We start from the raw sequence: 11,090 nt of genomic DNA, 5'->3' as shown, positions 1-11,090 counted from the left end.
TTAAACTGCCATCTTCTCCACAGTTGATCCAAAATACACAATGAAAATAAACGGGAGCCAAAAACTTCATCCTCAAAATTACTGAAAGTTGTCTCTTGCAGGATTACTAGAGTTTTTGAAGTCATTGTACAAATCGTGTTGAATTATGGGTAATTATCATTACTTTGCACTATGCAAGTGTTATTTCAGATAATATCCCTATTATCTCATAAATTGATCTTTTTTGGTACATATATTCTTTTCATCTACTTTTGGTCAGTTTACATACAATGTACAGTATGTCAGCATGTATGTACAGTTTTAGTGTGAGTTTACTGGTACATGTACAGTAGCTGTTCAACATTTTATGTATGATTCAATTTTCATAGTTTATTGGCACTAGTATTATTAAATTATTGGAAAAGTGTTTGCTATTGGTTAAGTGTTACACTTATCCTTCGAACAATTTCCTTTCAAACTGGTATCTGTCAGTGTTAATAACCTGTATGTGCAGGTCTTATCACAGTACTGGTATGTGTCTACGAAGTTGTGTTGATATCACTCCCCTAAATTAGGATCGTATAGATACACTGAATATTTCATGGTAGTGTTTGCATGCTAGCATTCATTATGGTTCACAGTTGTCAACAATGTTCAAATCTTGCGTAAGTGCAAATAGTAATTGAATTCTCAAACCAATATTCTGGATGTCAGAGAAATTCAGGCAGTACTTCAACCAGCTAGCTTCTTATGCTTTTCTCTCGTGAAACACTGTCTCTTGTATGATTCACATTTTTTTTTTTTGGGGGGGGGGGGTTTGAGGTGGACAATAAAGTGCATATTTCTTAAAGGTCAACTATACTTGTGGGTCATCTTACATAATACTTCCTATGTAAATCTGCAGAATTGAGCGCTTAATATATTCACAGGATACTACCTTGGGTAGTCCAGCATGTACAGCCTTGATTGGGCTCACAAGTCATGAATTTCTGGACTTAAAATTTACTTTCTGTGTTCCAATGTACTGCAAAGTAAACTTAGTTTTCAGCCTGACAAAGATGAGATTGAATACCAAGCAAATTTTACTAATACTTAGCGTACATGTGATCAACTTATAGATCACATGTTCACACATGTGATCTAATGTCCCATTGATGTCTGTCTGTCTGTACCGGTATGTCTGTATGTCTATGTTCCTGTTTGTCTGTTTGTCTGATGGCATGATAAAATTCAAGAACAGCAGATGGGATTGGAATGAAATCTTAGCCGGCTATTGAACCACTCTTTTTGGGAGTGGGGATTTAGCCAAGCGGTTCTCTCTGTGGCCTCTCCACTAGGCGACTGATGCCGTATGTTGTGGGTTCACACAAGTCAGCAAAGATATTAAAGGTTGAGATGAAATTTAATTGTTAATTTGCATATTTGATAAACTTTCAAAGTTTTCACCAAAGTTGACAAAACTTGCCATGTACATAACAGATACCATATCACCTTCATGAAGGTCATTTCATCATCTGAGATCAGCTAACTACTAACTTGCATATTTACAGTTAGGCAAAATTTCTCAAAATTGCTGTTGATGAGACAACGATATTTTATCAGTGAAAGAAGTTTGCATTTTCATGTCAGCTAATTTATAATTTGCATTTTCAAAGAATGAATTCCAAATTTGTCACATTAAACTGAAAGCACTTGACCAAAGCTGATGAAATTTGCTATGTCAACTGATTGGTAATTTGTATACTTTAACATTTTTTTTAAAAATAGGTAATTACTAGAGGGAATTATCCAAAGTTGATGACAGTTCTATGTAAATTGATGATAGTAGTGAAAACGCTGGGCATATTTGCCTCTGCTAATTTATAGTTTTCATATTGAATGGGCTTTTACAGTTTGGCAAATAAAGTTTGAAGGACATGGACCAATGGCATTACAATCAAAGTAGTCATTGCCAAAGAAATTAGTATGATTTATATTTCAGCTGATTATATATTTGTATAATTTTGATACTTTATTTTTTTTTTAGTTAATCTATGGTGAATTCTGTGCAAGCATGCCATACTCTTGGTATTTGCACTAGGGCTTGCAGTGTACATGTAATCTGTGGCCATCCCTTCTAGTACCATCCCTGCTAGTTCATCTACTGAGTTTGGGGGGGGGGGGAGGAGAAACGAATACCAGCCTTAGTGGATTACCCTTAGAGCAATTACCCTTAGTGTCTACCACTTTTAGTCTTGACATGGGGTTCTGTTATTATACAACAAATGTTGAAACTGAAAACATGCGTGTTTTGTCGTCTGAAGTTTTGCAGTAAGATCTAGTTTCCACTTAATGTAATCAGGTTTGCTCATTGGTTAATTTTGTCCCCTCATCCTTAGATACATAAATTTATTAATATATGTGCAAGGTACACCAGTTTGTCATTTTGATAAGATGTAAGTCACACCAACAGTGGTAAAATAGTAATTATATCATACCAGTATATTGATGCCGGAAATAGTGCGATCTGATTGGTCGAGACGCGATAACAACCATGGTATATTGTCGATATATCATGGCAGGCATGCGCACGAGCTCTCAGCTTGAGTAAAAGTCCGTTTTTGACGTTCCACGCCAGAATTTTAATATACTGTTATGATATAACAGCAATAAATCACACCCAGCGACGGTATACCACTCTATTTTGACCGTATCACTTCATATATGCACTCGCTATCGCTCGTGCATATATGTCGTGAACTGGTCAAAATCTCGTGGTATACCATCGCTGGGTGCGCTTTATTGCTTAAATAGTACACTGCTACTAAGTAATCATTGGAAGTTAATTTTGAAACAAAGCGTGTTTACAATTGACGCTGTTACTTACTATATTTACTTCTAGTAGTTGCTGTGCCACCAGACTTCTTAGAGGACACTGAACCTCCAGGCATCGCTTCACTGCCAGTACTTACTGAACTCCTCTGTTCCTGTTTACTTTCAGGTACTGCTGTACTACCATCAGATTTCTCTTTACGTCCAAAGATACGCTTGGAGATTTTTCTGAAAATGCCACCAGAGACTTTCTTCTCTGTGAATGGATAAGAAACACCTACATCAACAGTAAGTTCTGTACTATGATTCTGAACACACACAAACTGATATTTATGAATGGGCTGAGAGTGAGTTGGGAATTTCTTTTCCAGTAAGTGTTAGACAGAACTCCCCCCCCCCCCCCCCCCCCCCCCAGTGTAAGAAGTCTGGTCTGAGACCATTGGTTTGTTGGAATATTTTCTTGTGTCTCTTTTATGCTTGCAAAAGCTACAGTCAAATACAGTGGTGCAATTTATGGTAAAAAAAATTGGTATCAATGAATTCCTTTGATTGATATCACTCATCCACTTGACTGTTGTACTTAACATGTAACATAAAAGTAAATTCTCATAGCTGTACCTTTATAATGTTACAAGCATAAACAGAGTTATGAGACTAATATTCTTAATCCCGCAATTCTGTCAGGGGGATTACTCAGAAAACCTCTTGAATGTCAAAACAAATTGCAGTCCCAACTACTGCAATTGTGGATGAATGATCTTTTTCTCCTTCAATGATACTTTGCCAACTATGGTCTGTTCTCTGATCTTCAATAAATATAGCTCATTTCAGTTCCTCTATTGTACAAAATGTGTAGGCGTTTATTGGAACATTTTTATCAAAATTTTCAATTTCAGAATTTCCGTATTATAAAATGACAACCAGTAGGCTAAATTAATAATGATATTTTTCATCGTGCATTTTCATTGGCTATCATAACACAATATCCAATGACAACTTTGTAAACTTCTGTATACTTAATTTTTTTGAATTAATCGATGGAAGTGAGATGAAGACTTTTACAAGCATGCCGTACTCTGAGTATTTGCACAAGGGCTTGCGATGTATTCTGCAACCATCCCTGCTACAGCACCTTTTGAATGCTGGGACAGCAAAATACACCTCAAGCCTTACTGCATTAATCTGAGAGCAATTACCCTGAGTATAGATCACTTGCAGTCTTACAATGGGGTTTTGGTAATTATATAATAATAAGTTAGAACTGAAAGCACATGCCATGTTTTGTCGTCTGAAGTTCACTGGCTATCATAATACAATTGCTTCACTTTTATAGTCTAATCGATGGATATTACTTATCCATGGCAATAAAAAATAAAAGAAAAAGTGTTACTCTTCTTACGCTCTTTTCCCATGGTAACTAGTCCTTCTTCATGGAAACTCCTTTCTACAAGACGAGGTTCAGGTGAAATTGTTGTGTCTTTTCTGATACCCTCTCCAGGCGTCTTTGGTTGTGTTGCTGTCTCCATCTCACTTCCCTCCCTGCAGTCATCTCAGGTTGTGTTGGTGTGGCTGTCTCCATCTCACTTCCCTCCCTGACAGTCATCTCAGGTTGTGTTGTGTGGCTGTCTCCATCTCACTTCCCTCCCTTCCTCCCTGCCAGTCATCTCATGTTGTGTTGGTGTGGCTGTCTCCATCTCACTTCCCTCCCTGACAGTCATCTCAGGTTGTGTTGGTGTGGCTGTCTCCATCTCACTTCCCTCCCTGACAGTCATCTCAGGTTGTGTGGTGTGGCTGTCTCCATCTCACGTCTCCTCCCTGCCATTCATCTCAGGTTGTGTTGGTGTGGCTGTCTCCATCTCACTTCCCTCCCTGACAGTCATCTCAGGTTGTGTTGGTGTGGCTGTCTCCATCTCACTTCCCTCCCTGACAGTCATCTCAGGTTGTGTTGGTGTGGCTGTCTCCATCTCACTTCCCTCCCTGCCAGTCATCTCAGGTTGTGTTGGTGTGGCTGTCTCCATCTCACTTCCATCCCTGCCAGTCATCTCAGGTTGTGTTGGTGTGGCTGTCTCCATCTCACTTCCCTCCCTGCCAGTCATCTCAGGTTGTGTTGGTGTGGCTGTCTCCATCTCACTTCCCTCCCTGACAGTTGTACTTTGCTGAATTGTTTTGTCTTCTTCGTTGTCAGGTACTTTTGTTTTACTCAAAGCATAATCCAATTTAGTGCCAATGACATCTTGATCTGAAAACAGGTTTAAAGAAATGATGTAAAGTCTTTAAATTTTTTGTCTGAATTTTAAAGGGCCAGTCAGTAACTGCAAGCTTTGGTAATGTTTGATCATTAATAGCAAGTTGTTGAAGCACTCCTATTATTTGGCTTTCCAACACAGTATCTATTCATGTGATTCAGATTAACAGTGGCTTTCACTGAACCAAATTAGCAACTGCACATTTGAGTGTGTTGATTTAATGAAGGATAAATCTTGTCTGAAAGCTTTGACTACGCGATGCTCTTTTACATATCTTACATAAGAATTCTTTTGGCATTATCCTTGATTCAAAATATCATGATATCTAATTATTAGTTGTATGGCATTTTTTATTTTAATTTATCATGAATAGTAGGACAGACATCAACTCTAAAGGTCTTACCTTTTATTCCTTCCTCCTCTTTGGAATATTGACTTCCAACTTTCATTTCAGCCATTCCTTGTAGTTCCAACTCAGACTGTATCTCTTCCAGAGCTGACAGTTTTGCCTTAAGATCACTGATGATCTTTTCCTTCTGTTCCAGTTCAGATGAAAGTTTCTCATTCACAGACTCAATGCCAACACGTTTGGACAGTTCTTTTTCAGTTATGTCTATTGTCTGAGTTAATTTTCTGATGTGTTCTACCAAATTAGCCTTTTCCTGTTTAGCTTCATCTAGTTGATGCTTTAGAACTGACTTTTGAAGATCTATTTCAGAATATTTCTCACTTATTTGTGCTAATAGCTGCCTCACTATGTACTCTGTGATTTGGACCTGGCTAATTTGACATGGAAGTAAACTTCTAGCAAGTAAACTGACATTTTCATCTGATACTGGTAGAGTTAGAACTTTAGTGCCATCGCTGATAAGTTGTAACTGCATTTCTGTAATAAAGGAAAAGAGCAATTTATTTACATGACTATAGTAATCAAGATAGTTTTCTTCAAATGAGAAAAAGACAAACTCTAAGTGATCTGCCTGACAGCCATCAAATGCTTAGTGACTGCATTTCATGATAGATCAACATAATACATACGGTACTCCCTTACACAATATTTAAAAGCAACTTGTAGTTTACCTCTTCAAAAAGCTGCCATTGATATTGTTGCATAAACCAAACAACCTCTTTGTATTGAATATGAATAACATTCTATGCAAGCCAGCATGTACTGTACTTTGCTTTTAATGCAGTGTAGCATACATACCGGTAGTTGCTGTTTCAATCAGTAAGTGTAATTTTCCTGCTTAATTTAACAGTTTCACAATCAACTTATGACCACATTTGAAGTATTTAAAACTGCTTTCTTCACTCATGAAACAGTTCAAATTATGAAAATATATTTTGAGTTGAGTCTTCATAAAGACAATTGTGACATAAAACACATTACATTCGTGACTCACATTTCTTTTGTTTGAGAATTGACAAAGTATACAGAGCTTTGCCAGTAATGCAGATTTTAATATACACCAGTAATTCAGATCAGAAGCCAACAACATACAACTTTTGACTTGTCTTTACCTTTTGGCGCCTGCTGTCAGTGAAAACAGTTAAAGTAATGTCTTCATACAGACCTGAACATAAGTCACTGCATTACCTTTGAGTAAAATTGTACATTTGCCAACAGTGCCTGTAAGTATTCCAATATCAACATTATCTTCTTAGATTAATTGTCTTTCTCCCAAGTTGCATTTATTTCTATGGTTTGTCTATGGAGTCTGGTAGAAATAGGATTAATTGTAATATCAGTAATTGTTACCTTGAGTATCCATGTCCTGAGTTACTGCATCAGTCAAGAGATACCTTGTAACACCCAGTAGTGCTAAGACATCCTGTCTACAGGATAGGATATGTTGAACTGTGTCTGTATTTGTTGTCAGTACTTGCAGCATATCACACTGCCTTCCTTTCAGTCTGATACACTTCTCAGCTTTGAACATTGTCTGTACACTAGTCTCAGTGGATGACTTAATTTCCAGTGCTGGGTCAATCTCAAGTAGCAACAACTTTGATGGATCCTTTCCTGCATCAAAAATAATTAATATGAAAATAATTAAGGTTGCAACTAATTTTAATAGAATGATGAATCATATTAAAGTTATATAGACAAATTCCTTTTGATTTCGTTATTTTTGTTGGAATATAAGAAGAAAGTTCTTGATGGAAAAACAACTTTTTTGCATAAAAAAGCCAGTCTGTCTGTAAGTGAAATATGACATAAAGTTAGAATAAATTGCAAGCTGGTCATGTTATGTTTAATGTCATCCATGATAATGAAAAAAAGATCGAAACTTAGTTCATATTGTTTTTTGTTAAATGTACATGGCAGTAGTACTTAAGAAGCAGCTTTCATGTATGGTTCTTGACTTAAAATATTTCATTTCTTTAATAGGCTTGATTATTCTATTGTGTCAAAGGTTAAACCTGTAAAGTTAGTACCCTACCTTCTTTGAGATCATCCAGAGAAATCTCAGTGACATTGTCTTCAACGTAACCAGTTTCCTCAGCCTTCTAGAAGATAAATATTACTACATTATGGTACAAATGCAAAACTTTTCCACACTTGCTTGTTATAATGAGACTGTAATTCATTATTTCACCTCTTCCAATGGTCAAAACTGAGTTTCATCATAAACAACAACGGGACTACCAACATCAGTATCCTTTGTTAGTGTTTGACAAGTTAAGTCAAATATATTCACTGGCTTGTTTAATCCCTGGGATTTAGATTTAGTAAAGTATTGCAACTCAACTTCTTTTCATCCAATAGCCAATAGCTAATAAAACTCACAAAAAATGTTGAACTGCCTTGTGTGTTTGTATGCACCCAGATGATAGGTGACCCAGGTGCCATATATTGTATTAGTAAGTTTCAATTTAATTGAGACTTACTGAATTCAATAGCTGCTATGGCAGAATATCTCTAACTCTTAACATCCAATGACATGAAATAATCATTTACTCACATTGGAACTCATCTGCACATCTCCATCACTGTCTTCTGCCAGGACATCATGGATTTTCATTGGTTGAATTCCACCACCATCTCCTGCAGCAAAATGTATGGCAGTAATTTTTTAATGATATCGAAAATACAACATAAATAAAATTATACTCACTGTTTACTGCGGTGTGGAAACCAACCAAATTGTCGTGTATGATTGCATGACATACAGCAAGGATATTTAAGACTCACTAATTATTCATCAGCAAATTAGGAGGCATATATATTCAAGTTGAATAGCTCATTGTGTTAATTAATGAAACATTTCTCCTGTATTCTTAATTCATTTATTTATTGATTTAAATTTGTTAAAGTAAAACATTAGGTAGTTTAATGATAAAATAAGTGGTTCAAAACATGAAAAAGCAAATAATGATACACCCAATACTATAACAATCATCATAATAACTAAACCATACACAATTATTTCAGAATTACCAAGTATTCTGTTCAAATCATCAAAACTTACGATTGATAAAGAAGAGTTCAAGTTCCTTGAACCTATCTGGATTGTATGTTGCCCTCAACTTCAGTTTGATTCCAACTTTTGCAGCAATCTCTCTCATTTCATCTGTTATCAATAGTGGTTCAAATGCTTTAGCCAGACTTCCACATCTACAAGTCTGCTTTACTCTGTAGAGGTTGTAAAGAGTTAGTAATCTAAGTAAGATTGCCAAGGACTTTTCTCTAAAGCCTTTGGCATCCACCTCATCACCGAGTATCTTCATGATGAGAGTCTTAATGTCTCCAAGACCATCTTCATCAGCCACTACCTCTTCAACTTTACGTTTCATTGCCCATTTACAGTCTCGCCATGCAGACTTCAATTTAGTGATCACTTCTTCAATCTTTTCCTTTTTCAGTTTTGTTGGAAAGGCTTTCAATTCTTTTTCTACTTCTTTCAGATGCTTGTCATAGATGCCGTTGTCTAAATCTATTTGGACATCGAGAGACTCTGTGGAAATGAATGATTGAGAAAATATGGCATAAATTTCCAAAAATGGACAAATACTAAACGTTTCTGTGAAAAAAACTGACTTTGGTATTAGATTGACATGAATTATAGCCTGTCACTTTTGCTTAAGGATTATGATTTGTTCCCCTAGTTCTAAAACTAGTGTCTATTGATATTTAAACTTACTCAGCCTGACACAAGTTGTTGAAATCCTCTCTGAAAAGGATTACAGAAACACACATTACATAAAGGATACACCTCTGTCAATATTAAAACATTTTTATGCAAAGTATTCGCCATAATGTATGTGACATCTAATTTGATGATGTAAAGTGATAATGGAAATGTTTTGTTGCCAATCCTTTGACCTTTATCAAATTAATCCTAAATATTGTAATTTAGATTTTGCTACCATCTATTACACTGAGAGATATTCCAAAAGTTCAAGTATTGAATTGAAAACAATGGACAAAATCACTCTTAATAATATTCCATTGTTTGCATTTTCTGTTATCCATTCACTTAATAGAGTGTTTTACAAAATAATGTAATGAAGGTGTTACAGTAAATGCTTGATATATGTTTTATAATCACTGAAAGATGAATTGTAAATATTTGTGTTTGAATTTAAATTTGAGTTTGCACATTTTAGAAAAATAGCACATTACAGTCCTGTACCTTTAAAAGTTTTTCCTTATTTGCAAGTTTCATTTTCAATCTAAATTTTTGGAAAGCCTTGTAAACAATACAATTAAAATAAGGAATTGTGTGTTAACACAAATCTAGTTTGTAAGTCCACGGAGCTAGGCCGCCTGCAGAACAAACCTGTCCCGAAGTCAATTTGCATTGCTGACGTAGACATCTTAGTACCTGCTATCTAGCCACCCATCTTGCTGACGTAGACATCTTAGTACCCGTTATCTAGCTACCCATCTTGCTGAGGTAGACATCTTAGTACCCGCTATCTAGCTACCCATCTTGCTGACGTAGACATCTTAGTACCCGCTATCTAGCTACCCATCTTGCTGACTAGACATCTTAGTGCCCGCTATCTAGCCACCCATCTTGCTGACGTAGACATCTTAGTACCCGTTATCTAGCTACCCATCTTTCTTGCACACGGCACTTGATGTTCACTTTGATTCCTACCTTTATGATTATTTAATTGCTTTTTAAAAAAAATCAGTCATTAAAAATTCCAACTAAATCAATTATACCTTTATCATCTTTCTCCACCCCTTGATCTTCGCTGTCATCTCCACTTTGTTGCTGGACAGGTGTAGTTAAAAGGGTGGCAAATGTGGCATAACTTGTTGAGATGACTTCACTGTTCACCAAGTCTGTTTTCAGCTGCTTTGCTTTCTTAAAGGCCACAGCTGTGTTTTTGAGATATTTAACTATTCTATCTGACAGATTCTTCTCAGGACTTCTTACAACACAGTTGTCAGCATGATCTTCAAAGTATTTTGTGATGAAGTGAGCTATGTGAGAGTCCTCATCGACAGCTGTTGGTAAACCAGATGCCATTGCTTCTAATCCATAAAGCTATAATCAGTGTACCATGGTGCAGGCAGACAGAGGTGAGACTGTTGTAGAGATCTGAGCAGAGCTTTAGCTGAATGTCCAGGATGAAGTGTAGGGGTGATATAAGGACACTGCATTTTATCAGATAGAAGCTTTTCAGTAGTCTTGTCTGCTTGTTGATATACACCCTGTATCTTCCATCGAGGAGTACTTGTGTAATTTTTTTTCCTTTGGTTGGCTGCAGTACCAATTGAAGCTGCCATGACATCACATCTTTCTATGGCTTCTTGTGTATCAATCTGACCACATGTCAGTATGTGGTGTTGTTGAATTTCCCCTTCTTGAGGATCCTTCCCCAACTCACAGCTGACAGGTCTTGGGAGAATTTCTTCATGTGGAATCTCTGACAAGTATTTACCATTGACCTCAGCCCTGTATGCATTCTGAAAATACTGGTGGATCTTAGGTCCGATGGAAAATATCAGGTCTGCTTTACTTGCCATTGTCAACATCTTTTCTTCAAAGTCTTGCAATCTCTTTATAGTTTGCAGACAGTTATCTTCTGGACAAG

General features: G+C 36.5%; 1 protein-coding gene across 1 annotated transcript; it reads right to left on the bottom strand.

The window, feature by feature from the left end:
* Positions 1-4,592: 4,592 nt before the first annotated feature.
* On the bottom strand, positions 4,593-10,754 carry LOC139148224 (myosin-13-like). The gene is made up of 7 exons (XM_070719581.1): positions 10,213-10,754; positions 8,510-8,995; positions 8,003-8,085; positions 7,481-7,544; positions 6,796-7,059; positions 5,440-5,922; positions 4,593-5,029 (listed from the first exon to the last, which is right to left on the bottom strand). Exons 1-7 carry the CDS (start codon positions 10,520-10,522, stop codon positions 4,593-4,595), a joined length of 2,127 nt encoding a protein of 708 aa, XP_070575682.1. The 5' UTR covers positions 10,523-10,754.
* Between the last annotated feature and the right edge of the window lie 336 nt (positions 10,755-11,090).

This window comes from Ptychodera flava, chromosome 1, assembly GCF_041260155.1.
Source record: "Ptychodera flava strain L36383 chromosome 1, AS_Pfla_20210202, whole genome shotgun sequence".
NCBI lineage: Eukaryota > Metazoa > Hemichordata > Enteropneusta > Ptychoderidae > Ptychodera > Ptychodera flava.
The sequence above is the reverse complement of the archived record's forward strand: the minus strand, read 5'-3'. Positions and strand labels throughout refer to the sequence as shown.